Source organism: Cryptomeria japonica, chromosome 10, assembly GCF_030272615.1.
Source record: "Cryptomeria japonica chromosome 10, Sugi_1.0, whole genome shotgun sequence".
In the NCBI taxonomy this organism is placed as follows: Eukaryota; Viridiplantae; Streptophyta; class Pinopsida; order Cupressales; family Cupressaceae; genus Cryptomeria; species Cryptomeria japonica.
This window is the reverse complement of record NC_081414.1, coordinates 66,006,554-66,024,315: the sequence shown is the minus strand read 5'-3', so window position 1 is coordinate 66,024,315 and position 17,762 is coordinate 66,006,554. Positions and strand designations below refer to the sequence as shown.

The window sequence follows — 17,762 nt, the reverse complement described above, 5'->3', positions numbered from 1 at the left end:
AAAAAATAAAAAATAACAGATTGCCAGCTTATAAATATTACAAGGAAAGCAAAGGTATAATAATCATTATTGGTTGGTGTTTTCCCTCGAGAGATATTAAAAATCATTTATCCTTAACGGTGGCAATTATTGTATGCTAAGCAGCGACCCCTTGTTATCCTTAACAGCAGCGGTCAGGAAAGGGTAGCGATTGCTTAAGATGTATCTTTTCAAGGCTAAGGGTTGTGACCCTTCCCACCTTGGAAGGTATAAAAAGAGGAAGCTTCATTTGAGGAAGGCATCAAGTGGAAATCAAGATATAAAAATATATATGTGAGTAAAATGTTAATTGCCAATAAAGAGTAATAATTAAAAATTCCATTTTTTAGAATAATATTAGATTGTGAATTAATAGATATATTTATATATTGTAGAAGTCAAGTTATTGCAGCTATTTGTAAGTAGTTATATTGCATCTCTATTAGAGGCATTTATTAGCAATGCAATAGCAAATTCCTTTAGCAATATTTTTTGAATATATTAAAAATGTCTTGCAAATAGGAAGGACGGCCAGCTTTCCGAGTTCACGAGAGTTGTAGTACCGGCCTTTCTTCATCAAGTACGCCACCCCGAAATGGAAGGATTGGAGGTCCTGCCATGCTCATGGACTGGGAGGCAAGTGACTACTCCTAGGCTTGTTGACGAAGGCAGTCTTCATATGCCTTATCAAACACGCCGCCCTAAGATGGATGAATTGGATGTCCTACTATGCTCGTGGGTTGGCAGGCAAATGGTGCTCCCAAGCTTGATCGAGGAGGATGGCTAGCCTCCAAGGTGGGTTGAGGATTGGAGTGGACCCGAGATCTTGCCATGTTGGTGGGTCTGGGATGTTGAGGATCAAGGATCCAATCATACCCCTAGGCTTGAGGGCCTCCTTAAGTACACCCCAAGATACATGGACGTGGAATCCACCCATGCTCTCGCAATACAAAGATGACCACTTCAGATTGTGGTTTACAAACATTTCCAACGAATTCCTAATATGGTTGACTATAGGACTATGCCATGGAAAAGATATTAATGATATTGAGGTCTCTTGATTTAAATATGAATGATGCTTATAGGGATTTACACGTTATAATGGAATATTGATATTTAATGTTAATACTTTGTTAAATTAGATGTTATCACAATTGCTTAATGATTTTGAATATCAATCTCTATTAATTAACATTGTCAGTAGGACCTAAACCAGGATTATCTTATATAGTGCATTGCAGTTGATAATATTATTATAAAGTTATATTTATAAATGAATTGCATTCTTCAACTTAAGTTGGAATTGTTATTTTAGGGCAAAAATCAGGAAGATCGCAACAAGGGACATTATAAGGATAAAATAAGAGAAAAACTAATAACATGTTTTGAGTGGGCCCAATCACTTTATTTTCAAAAGCAGCAAACTTAACATTATTATAAAGCCTATGTAATATATAAAAAGTGTTTTTAACACTTTATTCATGATGTAATTCAAAAAACATCTTTTTGTAATTTAAAAAAAATTTTAAATGCTTGAAGGGAAAAATAAATAAAAAATAAAATAAAGGGCCCAAATTGAGTGCCTATAAAGGAGAGGTCAAGCCTTACATCCAAGTAACCAATTTTTGTTATCTTTCACTTTTCCCTTCAAATTCGAGTTTTGAAGTATTCAACGACGAAAACCCTTGGTGTTAGAGACTTACCCTCTTGGTTTCCATATTTAAATTCAAGAATAAAAACACTCTATTTATTGAAGCTGATTCCATCCGAGAGTCACAGTTGTGCTGAATTGTTGAAGATTGACAGCTGACTTGAAGTCATTTTCAGTTGCTACAGTATCACTATAGTGTGAAAAGGTTAGATTTGTTGATTTTAAAGGGGTTTCACACTATTGCCATTTTTTGTGGAATATTCCAATCATTAGATCAGCTGTAATTTATGTTTGCAGCCATCAGTTTGAGGGAGGTTTGCTGTTGTTGCTGACATAAAGTTTGGATTTGCTATTTTGTTGAGATTTCCAATTGATTAATCAATGTTTCTATCCCTCATAAAAGCTGCAACCAGCATTTGATTGATGATTCCATCCCTAAGAAGTGTTGTGCCTAGGGTTTTTTGGATTAATCGCTGCTGTTGTGAGACCTTTCAGACCTTGGATCTTGTTGATGTGTTTTTTAGGCACATGCGAACACAGAATAAAATACCATAGGTATCTTATCCTCTCTTGAACAAAATCTCTCAAATGATGAAGATTAGCTTAAGGATCACTTGAGAAGACTCCAAGATTCATCAATGTAGGGTCTCTAGATGTGGATAAGCTTAGTTGGTTTGATGTGATTATGCTGGAACCACAAGGGGACTTACATTTAAATGCCTGAATGCTTGATTTGCTGGAACTTAGGTCCTATCTACTCAATTGAAAGATAAAAAAAAAAAGCGAAAGATGTAGGGTTTAAGGGAGTCTATTCTAATCCTATGAATGTAGAAAGATGAGTGAATGACTAGATGGAATCCTACTAAGCGAGGTCTCACCATCAAACTGAACAATTTGACACGAGCTTGGTGCAAACTTCTAAGGACATTTCAAGGATGTTCGAATCAATACCATCAAACATTGATCACCATTCAAGTTAACGCATAAGCAATGAGTGTAGGATGATTCGGAGTTAAGCTCATATCATTCCAGTTGACCACACAAAATCGCACTTACAAGCAGCAAGAGGCTAGTGGTATGGATTAAGCGAATTCCACATGAATACATTTAACAACTTCTCCATTTAATCTAATTAACATGAAAATAAATTGAGAAGTAGAACCATGAGGCTTGTTGAAATAACAAATTTCACCATAACTTCAATGAAAAGAGTATCTCATTTACAAGTCATACCAGCAATTCTTCCTTCTCTTAATCTACTCTAATTGCTATTTTAATTGCTATTCTATTCACTACCAGCTATTAACCAACTATTCACCATTAACCTTCTTTTAGCTATTCTCCCACTATTAACTATTAACCTTTACAAATGAGAGACTCTGAGCTTTTATAGAGAGCTCATTTAAAATGAATGGCCAGGATTGATTCTCCATCAATGGCTAGGATTCTATAATGAAAACCCTAATTAGGGTTTGTTACAACAAACTTTTCCTTAGCCAATAAGAAAATTACATTTAGAAAGTGTGGACCAATAGATATCAGGGGTGGGTGCCTCAAAGTTTGTGCCATAACTAATGAATCAGGTACATTGAATCAAGACATGCAGATGTGCAATCCCTCTAATTGGTAGAGATAGTGACTGGGATGATGACTGGGACGCGACCTCCAACTTGCCCTTTGTAGGTTTGATTTTCTAACTTTGATTAACTCTTTTGAAACTGTCTGCTTCTTCAATCATGCTCGATGTAGGCTTCAATCATAGATGTGCGAGGTGTAGATCTTAGTTTTGAAGCTCAGTTACCGGTTCTTGCCAAAAATGGCTGGGTCCTGGTCCTGGTTCATGCCCGGTCCTGGTTCGAGCCTGGTTCAACTTAGGTCCCACCCGGGTCCTGCCCAAGCGGCTGGGTTCCCTGTGGGTCCTGCGACGCAAGACCCACAGGGAACCCAGCCGCCTGGGTAGGACCCGGGTGGGACCCAGGTCGAACCAAGGGGGACCCAGGTGAACCCAAGCCCGTGGGTTCTTGTTGTGACGTATTCACACATTGCCCCATTGCGAATGGGGACCCCTACTTTTCGCTTTCTAGGATTAGTCCTCTTAGCTTAGTTCTAGGTTAGTGTTGAGTCTTTCGCTATGAACCTTTGCATTGAAGAGGTATAGTGGGTCAAGAGGTCAGAAGTTGATCAAGTTTGTCTCTTTAAGATGAACCGAGGTTCGACACTTCCTTTACCTAGCCAAGATTTTATCACTTCCACTTCTCCCAACACTGCCCGTGGATGCCCAGGCCCGATCACTCTCATTTCCATTCCTCGCCTTCGCCATCACCATTCCACCCTTTCATCCTTTCGTCTCTCTCTTCATTCCATAACCCTCCATCTTATCGGCTTTCCACTTCCCCTTTCCTACCATCACCATTTCACCCTACCCTTTCCACTTCCATATCCCTTGCCTTCTATATCTCTTTATCTTTTATCACCTTCACCTAACATACTCATCTACTACCCTTCACCTACATTTAATCCTACCACTACACCCTCACCTCCCTTCACTAACTTCCTTTCCACCTAACCCCTATCCCTATTCTATCCTAACATCTCTCTTCCCCTCATACCTTCTATCTCACACTCCCTTTCCCCCTTTATTCCCCTAAAATCACCTATTCTAACCCACATCCCATAAGTCTCACTTCCTTTATTTCCCTAAGCTTACCTCTACCCCTACCCCTAACCTTCTTACCCATCTATCCCACCTTTCCTTCCCCTAGTCTAAACCTCATCCCATTATAACCTACACCCCTCTACCCTTTCATTACCACTCATACCTCCCATTACATTTTACTCCCTAACCTTCCCTAACTCCATCCACTACCTCTTATACCTCCTAACCCGACGCCTCGCCTACTTCCATCATTTATATCCCTTATGTCCCCCTTTCCTCCAACATCCCATTTCCTCTCTTTCTCCACGTAGCAGCTTCCCTTACCACTTCCCTCACATTCCTCTCATCACCTTTTTGGGCCCCACTTTAAACTCGAAATGGAGAATTGAATTAACTTTTTATTAAAGACTCTTGTTGGGACCCACCGAGCTTTAGCCTGGGAATTTTAAGTGTTTTTAAATACCATGCCACATATTGCTTGGGCCCCACAAATCTTAAATGGAGATTTTAAAAGCTTGTTTTAAGGCATAGTATTTCCTTTGACTTCCTTTACCACCGTAGCCTTGATTGGGCCCCACCAAACTCTAAGGTGAAGGAAAAAGTTTTTGAGACATTTTTTATTTTTATTTGTTTAAAAGGAAAGCAGCCGCCTCATCATTTTATTTGGCTCCTAATATTCCCAACACATGCCACGATGAAACACAATGTAAGGTGTGGCACTTGGGAAATAAACAAGCTGGCCTCTGAAGTGGAAGATGTGTCACATAAACAAAACATTGGGGGGGATTTAAATTCAAAATCAAATCATAAGAAGAGCAGGGCAGGCTCGAATATGATCTACAGCAGAAGAGCACAAAACTCTCAATTTGAACAAGGCAGAGATAAAGGTAGTTAACTTCCAGCATGGGGGAAAGGTGAATCAGACTTATTTTGAAGGTAATCTCAATCATGTTGATGCGAATTTCACCAAGTGTCATCTTTCAGGGTCCAATCTGATGGAAGGTGAAGAATATTATATTTCAAGACAGTAGTACCAAGAGATAATTCAATTCCAGATTGATAAAGCTAATAATGTTGTTAAGTTTTGTTTGATCCTTCTTAATTGAAATTGTTTTTTTTTTTTTACTTTCAGGTGAAAAATAAAAGACTCGGGAAAATCAGAGCAGATCAGACCTAAATTAATTCAGGAAGCAGGATTCAAAAGGAGCAGACCTAATTAGATGCAAGCCATCATAATCATCCAACACTAAATTTACAATCAGACCTGATTTGAGGTCAATTTCTGCTTGAGATGAAGCAAAAGCAACTTGTTTGAAGCCTAGTTCTGTGCTTAATTCAAGGTTGAGGCAGAAGGATCTTAATTTGAATAACGAAGAGCAGATTGGGGGTATTTCTACAGACCTGGTCCATATTAGATTCAGGTTGGATTTCATCAAGCTGAAAGTGACAGATTTATGGGAAAAGGAAACCTGAATTTTACAAGGAAGAAGTGAATTCAACACAATCTAGGACAATTTCATTAAGCACAATTGCTTGGGCAAATGAGGACAAAATCACCGGTTTTCCTGAGACTTGAGCATGTAAAATTGGAGAAAATTGGAGACCCTTGGCTAGATTATCAAATTTCGCTCATGTCCCTTCCAAGGGTACATGAGCGAATTCTCTTTAGGCTCCCTTTGTCCCCCTATTTGGATCGAAGACTTCACTTTAAGGCTTTGTTTGATACGAATTCCATTCATTTCCCTTTGAGGAGCAAGGTCATGAGGTTTAGACGTGAAGATTTGAAGAAAGAGATAAGAATTTGAGCTAGAGCATCAAATTCGCTCCTGACCCTTCCAAAGGTACAGGAGTGAATTCTTCTTAGGCTCTCTTTGTGCTTCTAATTTGGATGGAAATATCACTTTAGAGTGTTGATTGGAGAGGAATCAAATTGAACTTACCTCTGGGGACAAATTTAAACAAGCTTGAACTTAGAAATTTGGAGAAGAAGCTAAGAATTTGAGCACAAGCATAAAATTCGCTCCCGACCCTTCCAAAGGTACAAGAGCAAATTTTCTTAAAAACACCTTCTTGCTCCTTACTTGGATCCAAACTCATGCCTTCGAGGCTTGATTGAAAGAAGCTTGAGTTATGTGTGCCTTTAGAAGTGAATTCAAACCAAGTTGAATGGTGAAGTCTGGAGAATTTGAACAATATTGTCACTTTCGCTCCTGACCCTTCCAAAGGTACAGGAGCGAATTTTTCTTAGAGCCCTCCATTGCTTCTAAGTTGGACCAAAATCCTTGCTCCTATGGCGTGATTGAAGAGGAAATGATGTATGCATGCCTTGAAATTGAATTGAAACAAGTTTGAATAGCAAAACATGAGGAATCTGAGCCAAGAAGCATATTTTGCTCCCGACCCTTCCAAAGGTACAGAAGCGAAATCCTTGAAAGGTCCTAATTTCTCACTCCAACAATTGAACGGATCTTATTAGGGAGCAAACCGACTTGATCATGATGGAAGAAGGATTCAAAAGCTAAGTTCAAGGTGAAGTATTGAGGAATGGTGAAGGAATTGAATCAAAAGAAGAATTTCGCTCATGTCCCTCTCTAAGGGTCCAGAGCGAAATCTCTTGGAAGGACCTCCTATCTCACCTAAAGCACTAAGAGGATCTTGTTTTAAGCAAAGTTGGGAGTAGATTGACTTGAGCACAATGAGAAGAGAATTTCAAAAATCAAGTCTAAGGCAAAGTGATAGGAATGAAGCGTGAATGTCAAGAGGAAGAAATTCGCTCATGTACCTTCCAAAGGTACAAGAGCGAAATCTCTTGAAGAGGAATGTTTTGTTAATCAAGATATCAAGACAAGCCTTCTTGAAGGGGAAGGTACAAGAGCGAAATCTCTTGAAGAGGAATGTTTTGTTAATCAAGATATCAAGACAAGCCTTCTTGAAGGTAATTTAAGTCTTTGTTGCAGCATGAGCCTTCTAATGATAATGAAAATTGAGTATGTGAGCGAGAAAACTAAGATTAGCCCTTAGTTCGCTCAGGTACCTTCCAAAGGTACAGGAGCGAAATGCATTGAGGATGAGTAATATGCTAATGATAGTGTGTTGTAAGTCTTCTTCATGGTGGTTTCAAGTGTTCAAGCATCCTAAACTTCATGCAGATCGTGAGAACTAAGCTTGCCTTCATCAAATATTGATGAAAATTTGACTTATATCCTAGCTCGCTCATGTCCCTCTCTAAGGTACCAAGGCGAAATTCTATTAAAGGCAATTGCATTATGGTAAAAATCGAAAAGATCAAGAGAAGACTAAGTGCAAGTCAACCTAGAAACATTTGATGCATTAATAAACCAATCTCACTTTGGCGGCAAAAGCGAATTCGAATTTTTTAAAGAGAAGTCGGCCAGCTAAAGGGAAACACAATTGATTTATTCATCCAAACAAAGTCGGCTTTCATCAAAGAAGTGCATTCTCCCATAAAGGCGCCTATATAAGGGAGGTTGATTCTTAAATTATTCATCATTCATTTCAAACATTCTTCTTCAAACAGCGAAATCCTTCAGCAGTTAAGAAGCAAATTTCAAATTTGTCAACAATCTTCACAAGCCGAATTCGACAAGAGCGAATTTGAGGAGCAACTGAATTCATCAAGGCGAATTTCAAAAGCAGATTTCATTAGACAGATTGGTGATTGAGGAGGCAAATTTCAGGTCTTATAGAGATCAGTCACTTTAAGGCGCAGAGTACATCCTAACAACAGCAAAATTCAATAAAGGAAGGACTGAATTCATCATAGCAAGAGCAAATTTGCTCAAGAAAAGGACAATCTACCCTAAACCTGTACCTATCAGACCTGCAAATCACATAAAATCAGAGATTGTATAAGCTATATATCATGTGTTTGATGTTCATTTGTTTGTTTTGCAGCAGGAAAAGAAAGAAATCAGAAACACCAGGTTGGAGGAAGATCGGAACGAAGATCTCAAGAAGAATATTTCAACATCAAGGTCAAAGGAAGACCTCTTCAAAAGGATCTCATAGGCAAACACAAGAGAGTCAAGGAAGGGTACATCGTTCATCAAGTATATCAAGGACGATGGAGGATCGGCAAAAGTCATCACAAAGGAAGTACCAGACAAGGTGGCATCCCAGTCATCACTCCTCCATGTCGGATTGGTCCACATCAGCATGTCTAGATTCAATGTACCTGACTTATCAATGATGACACAAACTTCGAGGCACCTACCCCCGTTTCTTATTGGTTCTCATGCATTGAATGTAATTTTCTCATTAGCTAAAAGGTTTTGTTGTAACAAACCCTAATTAGGGTTTTCATCTTGTAATCCTAGCCATTCATTCTAATCCAATCTAAGCCATTGAAATGTAAAGAGCTCCCTATATAAAGCCTTGGCTCTTCATTTGTAAAGGTTAATAGTTAGAGAATAGTTAGTCAGTAGTTAGAAGGTGAATAGTTAGAAATAGTGAATAGTCAGTTGATAGAATAGCAATTAAAGTAGAATAGAAAGAGAAGGCAAAGATTGTTGCCAAGATGTTGTTGTAAAAGACTTTGTAAAACTTCATTGAAGAAATGGTGAAATCTATGGGTCGATTCAACAATTTGCATGGTCTCTATACTTCTCAAATTTGATTTCATGTTATTAGATGAGTGGAAGAAATGTGTTTGATTGATGTGAAATTCGTATATTCATACTACTAGCAGTTTGTTGATTGCAAACTTGCCTTGTGTAGTCAACTGGAATCATTCAATTTAAGCTTAACTTCAATTGTCGCTTCTTCACTGATATGCAACAGCCTGATGATGTCTATGCCTGTAGGATGATCTGAACATCATAAAGTTTTCCTCTGAAGATCGCACTAACCTTGTGGAGATGATCCTGGGATGTCAAAACAAGACGTAGTTAGAATTTCATCAAAGATTATTCATTGCTCCTACATTCTTAGTGTTCGAATTAGATCCTTTCCTCGCCCTCATCTTTTTCCTCTTTTTTCAAAATCTAGGCTAGTGAAATCTTGTGATTCCAACAAATCAGACATTCAGGTCATCGAGTGTAAGTCCCCTTTTGATTCCAGCAAAATCACATCATACCACAGAGAGCTTATCCACGAGTAGAGAACCTACATACAAGAACCTTGGAGTTGCCTCGACTGATCCTTCGACGAGATCTTCAACAGTCGGGAAACTTTGCTCAAGAGAGGATAAGGTACCTTTGGGTATTTTATTCTGTGTTCGCATGTGCATGAAAAACACATCAACAGTTCCCAAAAACGGGGCCCACGGGTTAGAAAACAAAGAAAAACAATTAAAAAACAATTTTTTTAATCTTATTTTAACATTTTGAAACTTGAATCAATTGAAACTTGAAACTTGAATATTATCTTTTTTGCAAATTATGAATATGATATTACATTTATGATTTACGATATATCAAATATCAAAATATTTATTGGCATTGGCAATTATGGATTTATGATTTATGATTTATCTGTTATCATTTATGTATCATTGTATGGGAAAGTTACATTGTATGTTTCATATTTGTGTGTTTGAACTGTGAACATATATAATTTTGATGTTTGAAGTTTGAACATATATATATTTAAAAAAAACTAAAATATATATATATATATGTGCGGACGTACCCGTACCCCTACCAAAAAAAAAAAAAAAAAATTGCCCAATCCGTGAATCCGTACCTAAATCCGAACCGGAACCGATAACTTAGTTTTGAAGTATTGATGTACTTCTAATGTCACCGCTATCTTTCTCCTTTGAAACTCCAAACCTTTTCTCTTGTGACTCTCTTCATGTCCTGCAAATAAAAACAAGCAAGTATCAAATACACTTGATATATAAGCTTAATAAGAGCATATAAAGAGAATTCACCCTCATGAAGGGACACTTGAAGTTGCTTTTTGCTCGTGAAGAGGAGCTCTTGGAGTGTACTCCCAAGCCTCTGCTCATGAAGTTCGCCTTACTTCTCATAAAGTGATCTTTGAATTCTCATCTTTCATCCTTTCAACTTAAAATGATTCTTTGTAAACTTCAAAGGTAGTAATCATGTAACCAATCTTGCACCTTCGCCTTCAACTAAGAACACATGAAGTGGAGTTCACTTACTTGAATTTTTCTTTTGAGACTCAATTTGTGGACTTCACTCATATCTTTCAAATTGTGAAGTTTGCTCATGTCTTAATTCTTGAAGTTCATTTGTATCCCTTGGTTTGTAAAGTTGGAATTTTCCATTGAAGCCCCCCTATATGAAGCTTGCTTGTCTCAAACATGAAGTTAAAATTCGCTCATGAAGCTTGATTCATGAAGTTGACATCTGGTCTCCTTCTTGAACTCATGAAGTTCATTACTAGTGGTTTGCTCCATTTTGCTCAAACATGAAGTAAAGGATTTCGTTTCAATTTGCCAAGTCATGAAGTTTACCCTTGTAGAAAATTCGCTCCAAACCTTGAACTTATGAAGTTCGCTTTCATCCTACAACTCATGAAGTAATTAAATCTCTTCAAACCAGCAGCTCATGAAGTTCATTTGGCATTGCATCTACTCAAGATGATCATCCTTCATCTCTAACTCAACTTCGCTCATGCAAGATTGCATCATGCATGTTCATTGATAAAATTCACTCCAAGAAGTAAAGTCATGAAGTTCGCTCCTAGATGATAACTCCCGAAGTTCAATTTCGCTCCAAAGGGTGGAAACATGAAATTCGCTCCAAGACACTCCAACATGAAGTTCAACTTCGCTCCTCTTGGTGAGATCATGAAGTTCATCTCGCTCCATCCTAGCAATTTGTGAAGTAGAGGACTTCGCTCCATCCTAGCAATTTGTGAAGTAGAGGACTTCGCTCCAATTTGCTCAAACATGAAGTTGTTATTTTCTTGTAGGCTTCAAGCATGAAATTCCTTTTGATCTCCTTGCATCTTCATGAAATTATGAAATTCACCTCAAATCCCTAACTCATGAAGTTGATTGTTTTTGTGTGAAATCCGCTCCATTCCCTCTAGACATGAAGTTCACTCTTAATCCCTTAAACATGAAGTTGCACACTTCGCTTCAAGGAGGTAATTTATGAAGTTCAAACTTCGCTCCTATCTCTCAACTCATGAAGTTGTTGACTTCACTCCTATTTCCCAATGTATGAAGTATAACTTCGCTCCAAAGGCTCAAGTCATAAAGATGTTGAATCTCACTTTTATCCATCAACTTGTGAAGTTCGCTTGAGAAGTGCAACTCATGAAGCAATGATTTTGCTCTAAAACCTTCTAGGATGAAGTTCGCTCCTTCACTTTAATTCATGAAGTTGGAAGTCCACTCCAAATTGGTGAAACATGACGTTGCTTCTCTTAATTATTTCTCCTATTTATATCCAACTTCATTCTTAAAAATCGTTTCACTTTGCAAGATTATGAACTTCACTCCAAAACCTTAGGTCATGAAGTAAGAACTTTGCTCCTCTCACTCAACTCCAGAAGTAAGAACTTCGCTCCTCTTTTGCAACTCCCGAAGTTGGAAATTTTCGCTCCAAAACCCGAACTCTCATGAAGTAGTAAACTTCGCTCCAAATCGGTGATTCATGAAGTTGGAAGTCCGCTCCAAATTGGTGAAACATGAAGTTGGAAGTTCGCTCTGAAATGCTCAAACATAAGTTCGCTCCTAAGTGCTCCAACATGAAGTTGTTTGACAAGTTAGTCTCTTCGTCAGGATTTATATATGGAATATAACATTTAAGTATAAGTGACATTTCCTTACTTATACTTTAAGTTATATTCCATATATATTGTCAGGATGTTTGAGAGTGGTTTCAGACCTCCAGTATTTATAATGCAAAATCTAGTTTTTGGAAGATCCTTCAAATTTTAGGCCATTTCAAGCCATTTCAGGATCAGGATGACATTCCACACTTCTAAGGCGAGTTCGCTCTGACCTTGATGTAAGGGACGGGACCTAGGAGGACATTATGCATTCAACCAAGGCTTGATTTAGCAACTTGAAGTGTGACCGGATAGTACACAAAAAACCCTAGGAATGATCTAAATAACCCCTAATCACTCAATTGACCTGACCTCTTGAGGAGATCCACCTGGATTGATGACCTTTGAGAAACTCAATCCCTTCAATGCAAAGGCTAAGACACTAAAACGACCAACAACAAAACTAAAAGAGCTAACCCTAGAAAGCAAAAAGTGGGGGTCACCCATTTGCAATGGGGCGATGTGTGAATACCTCACAACAGATCTACTGTTACACAAGTTTTTCAGGGTTCAGCTAATACTTAGAATAGCTGCTATCATCAATTTGTTGACATTCAAGATAGATTTCAGACCTGTTCATGCACCTCCCACTGTCATCATACAGTTCCAGCTCCAGCATTGCATGTTTGGCACCTATTTCAAGGGTTTGTAACCTTCTTTACAGCTGTATTAACTCTTGCAAGAGAAAATTGCTGGTAAAATTAATTTTGTTATTTGCCTAAACTGCTGTTCAAAGGATTGTTGGCTGTCATAACAGTCAGCACTGCCTTAATTAAATATTCAAGGTGCAAGTGGAAGTATAATCAAAGGTTCTGTACATATTTCCAACTTTCATACATCAATAAATAGATTATTTTCAGCATTTGAGGGTTTCATGTTTCATAAACAGCATTGAGGTTGGTTGAATTTGTTGTTCATTACATTGCATTTTGATTGGCAAGTGATTTGCAATATTGACATATTGCTGATAAGCATTAATTTCACTAGAATTGGCACCTACATTTGATATTGCTTACACATGTTTGAAAATTCATCTATTTCCTAAGGTTGTCTGATTGAGGACATTACAAGGCATCATCAGGCAATACCAATCCCTAATCCTAGTGCAGCCAACGTAGCTAACAATTAATATGTTTCAAATATAATAAATGACTAAATTAAGAATTATGTGAGTCATGGTTATCACATATCCCAATACATTCAATGGGTTAAGAGCATAGAATCTAGCATCTAGTGTAGCAAAGCTGTTGGCTTGGATAGCAAAGTCATTGGCTTAGCAGCAAGGGCATTGGCTTGCACAACAAAGGCATTGGTTTGCATAGTAAGGTCAACATCTTGCATAACAAAAAAAATGTCTTGGCTAACATCCTAAATCTTGCATATATGCTCTAATTCCCACTAAGCCTTTAGAAGCTCACAAAAGCAACTCTATGAAACAACTTACGCAAACCTATTCAAACATTTACACCATTCTACCCCATTCTACTATGTAAATTAGTTTACCAAAAGGGTTTTTATAATACAAAAGCAAGTTCAAGGATATAAAAAAGTTGCCTGATATTATATATTTATATGGCTCATAATCATCCCTAACTGAAGGTATCTCACACCTTCATGTATCTTAACTGCTCTATCTTGAATGGGATTTCATGGCAGAAAAGCACATTGTTCTGAAATCATAAGGTCCCGAATAGGGCTCATCTATAACATGGTAGTACCCCTAGTTTTCTTCAATCTATTGTCACTATCTGGTCTATGCATCAGAATTGACCACAATCCTACCAGTCCAACCAGGGATAGGATAGTATAATAATGGGGGAAATGAAACCTCAATCTTATACATTAAAGTTCCTGAATTTGTGTTGTATCCTTATAAAACTCAATCTTCACATTAGAACAGTGAGTTTTTGACAAAACCAAATCCTTCAACAATGGCAGGATTTCATTCCATCTTAGCTAACAGCCTGTAGGAGCTTCTCTCCATCTTTCTGTTGTTAATCTATCCACATCTATAATAGCCATTTGTTGTTGATGTCTTACTTTATTCCTAATTTGGGCATTTTAACTAACTCATGAAGTGAGTGCATTACCTCATTTGCTTTGCAAAACAAAGCTCTAACCATGACTTTTGCACTAGTTTCTTCCAATGAAATCTCAGAAGATAAGAAATAATCAGAGCAATGTCCATCAAAGACTCAGAGATGTAAGTAATATGGATTCAACGTATTCCTTTTGATCCACCCTCACTTAAGGATTTCAGTCCCATGGACATACTCTAAATGCTCAATTCAACATCATTTTACATCAAAAACAGTTATGAGAGAACTAAGTTCTCGTACCCCAAAATTCTCCTATCCCAAAAGTCTGAGCACACATCAGAACAGAGATTGCAACTATAATTGTCTTCAAAATGTCTAACTCCATAATTGTTGCAACATTTTATATTTCTGAATTAGAACAGAGTGTGAATATTTTTGTTCACAAAAGAATATATTTTTAATTATTAAAATGGAGAATTTGAATAGAAGGCATTAAGAACACTTAAACTACAGGATTGGAAAGACAAGTGCAGATCATATGCTTACCCATTCACCAGGACAAAGAGAACGATAATACTTGGCATACTTGTCACATTCACTGGCATCTTCACCTTTTGAAGCTACACACCTGCAACGAGAACATGTAATTTACTTCTAACCCCGTATCTACAGATGAATGAAGAAAACACATTCTAAAAGGAGTAGAAGTACAATGTGCAAAAGTTATTGCTCAAACAAAACAAAGACGGAATAAAAAATCAATTCACGTACTTGTGATACTCAATGTAGCGAGTAAAACAATGCCTAGTTTGATTAGTTGTAGGAAACCGAAAATCAGCAGGAGCAGTCTTTATGTCTTCTACCTGATTTTCAACAACTTGAAAAAGTTAGTTTCATCCTTGGCAGAAGGAAACAACTGTTTAAGTTTAAAGGTCTGCACTTATTTCCCCAAGATAACAACAAGAGATGTAAACTGTCTATGGCATTTCCAAGTTTCTAACCCATTTCCAGCTAGTGTGCAAACTGTGAGGCATAATCAAAATGGTGAATATCACTATAAAAACAAGGCTAGAACCTGAAACTGCATGCATTAGCATGCAACTGTCCAAAATTCCAAATACAAGAATAAAGCTAACCTAAACTATTTTTCATACATTTTTCTCCTTGAATTCTCCTGTTATATAATGTATTCTATTGTCCTCTCATGTTCTCTATTTCTAGGCGCCTTCTGCCATATCCAAATTCATTTAAAAATTATAGAGCCTACAGGATTTATACAAACTGTCTTTTAACAAAGATTATTTGTATGCATTATATACTAGAATAGGAAAAAACAAATATAATAAAAATGTATAGCATGCCATGAAACAATCAATTTGAGCTTTACAGAAAAAAATGCAACATTGTGCAAAGCAAAAGTTAAAATTAAGACAAACCCAAAAGTAGTAATACATACCTTGAGTCGTGGCTCCTCTACACTTTCCTCTTCTGCAGTTTCTTCCTCTGCAGCAGTTTCTGTATCTACAACAGTTTCTTTCTCTACAGTGGTTTCTGTATCTGCAACAATTTCTTCCTCTGTCGGGATTTCTTTTGCTTCCTCCTCATTAGCACTTGTTTCACTGGTAACCTCCTCTGCAGGCGGCTGGCTTTCACCAGTTACAACTTCTTCCTTTTCCTTAAGATGATACATCTAACCAGTATAAGTGAATTAAGTCAGTATTTTTACGACTAGCACCCAATTCAAATTCCCTGCCTTACAAACTCTTTTAAGTCCACTACGTAGAAATAAACAAACAAAAGTCAATATGATTAAGCAATAAAGCTTCTGGATACAACTGAATTACACTGTCACCCTTCTCAAAAAGCTGGTGTTATCAAAACCCTTGCCTCTAGGGAAATCCATATATCATATATGTGATGATGATCATGTCAATAGAGCAAAAAACATTTCGAGGATGTTGTTAGGAACATTGGGTTGACTACAGAAGGAAACAAATAGCAAAAGCTTTTCAGAATGTGCATAAAAAGCAGGTTGCCAAAAGGAGGCCACTACCAACCGATCACAAGCATTTGTACCATATGAGGGTATTTCCAACAAGATTGCTAAAATTTTATGAAAAGGGGCAAAAAGTATACTTAAATATCTCTTAGAAAAACTCTAAAATCACCTAAAGATTTAATCATATATGAAGCTCAGGTTGGATAGTGGAGCTTCCTTCATTCTGTCTTGTAGAAAAAATTATATTGGAGAAAAGGGGAGAGCCATCCAAACCAATTAAAGGAGAATGAATTGGTTAAAAGACTTGGAAAATTCACAAAACCTGCAATAGTGGAGCAATCAGAGTCTATTAAACACCACATTTGCTTAGATCAGACCAAGTTCTAGCAATAGAGGACCAACACAATACAAGTAGGCTTACAAAAGTAGTAGAAATTGAAAAATCTCCAAATTTTTTAAACAAGGATGACAATTCAGTTTTATTCCAAACTTGGAGACAGGTGCTAAACTAACTTTAAAAAGAGGAACTATAGTCATTAGTAAAGTATTTTAGGTAGTTAATTGCACAAAGGTCTTGTTGTCTTGCTTTATAAAAACTAATTAGTTGTAGAGGCTAACCATACATGTGGCTAGTCACTTGTAATGGGTAGTGTTGATGAGTTTTTTATGCACATGCGAACACAGAATAAAATACCCAAAAGTATCTTATCCTCTCTTGAACAAAGTTACTCAAATGCTGAAGATTAGCTTAAGGATCACTTGAGACGACTCCAAGGTTCTGGTATGTCAGGTCTTGACGTGTGGATAAGCACGAGTGGTCGTTGTGATTGTTGTTTCATCGAGGGGCCTTTCACACGAGGAGACTTTATGGAGTGCTTTGAGGATGACAAGCAATGAAGTTCTTTTCTACTACTACTAGATGTTTATCAAAAAATGGCAAAAGATGAGGGTCGAGAGGTACTAAGCTATCCTAGGAATCAATGGATGAAGGATGATTTAAGTGAAACTCTACTAGTCTTAGTATTGTCATGCAAGAACAACTCTACCAAAACTAGTGCAATCTTCTAAGGACAATTGAAGATTTTCAAATCGTTACTAAGCATAGACACCATCACTTGAATGCATATCCGCAATTAAGCAACAATTGAACTTAAGCACTTTCAATAATTCCAGTTGACCACACAAGGCGCACTTACAATCAGCAAGAGGCTAGTGGTATGGATTAGGAGCTTCACAATAAATCAAGTACAACATTCCATCATTCAATCTAAATACTTAAACTAATATCAAAGATTGACTTGAGAGGATGAAAAACCATGCAAGAAGCTTCAAGGATTGAATAGAAACACCATGACTTCAATGTTTTATTAATCCCAAAAAAGCAAAGTAACAACAATTTTTCAAGTCCTTCTCTTATCTCTCTTGAACTCTATCTCTTATAGCTAATATCTAATCTCTAATCTCTCTATTCTCTATTACTTCTAACTCCTTTACAAATGAAATGAGTGGAGTTTATATATCACTCCCAAATACAATGAATGGCCAAGATCAAATGAAGATCAAGGGCCAGGATTTAGCCACCTAAACCCTAATTAGGGTTTGATACAAATGAAACCCTATCTAGATAAA

General features: G+C 37.3%; 1 protein-coding gene across 1 annotated transcript in view; it reads right to left on the bottom strand.

Annotated features, from left to right (window-relative positions):
• LOC131033254 (cytochrome c oxidase subunit 6b-1) overlaps positions 1 to 17,762 on the bottom strand; it is a 49,392-nt gene that overhangs the window by 10,613 nt on the left and 21,017 nt on the right. Inside the window, exons 2-4 of the mRNA XM_057964425.2 lie at positions 15,591 to 15,824; positions 14,906 to 14,997; positions 14,681 to 14,762 (exon numbers count right to left, since the gene is read on the bottom strand). Coding sequence (XP_057820408.1) covers positions 14,681 to 14,762; positions 14,906 to 14,997; positions 15,591 to 15,824 — 408 coding nt within the window. The remainder of the gene's footprint in view (positions 1 to 14,680; positions 14,763 to 14,905; positions 14,998 to 15,590; positions 15,825 to 17,762) is intronic.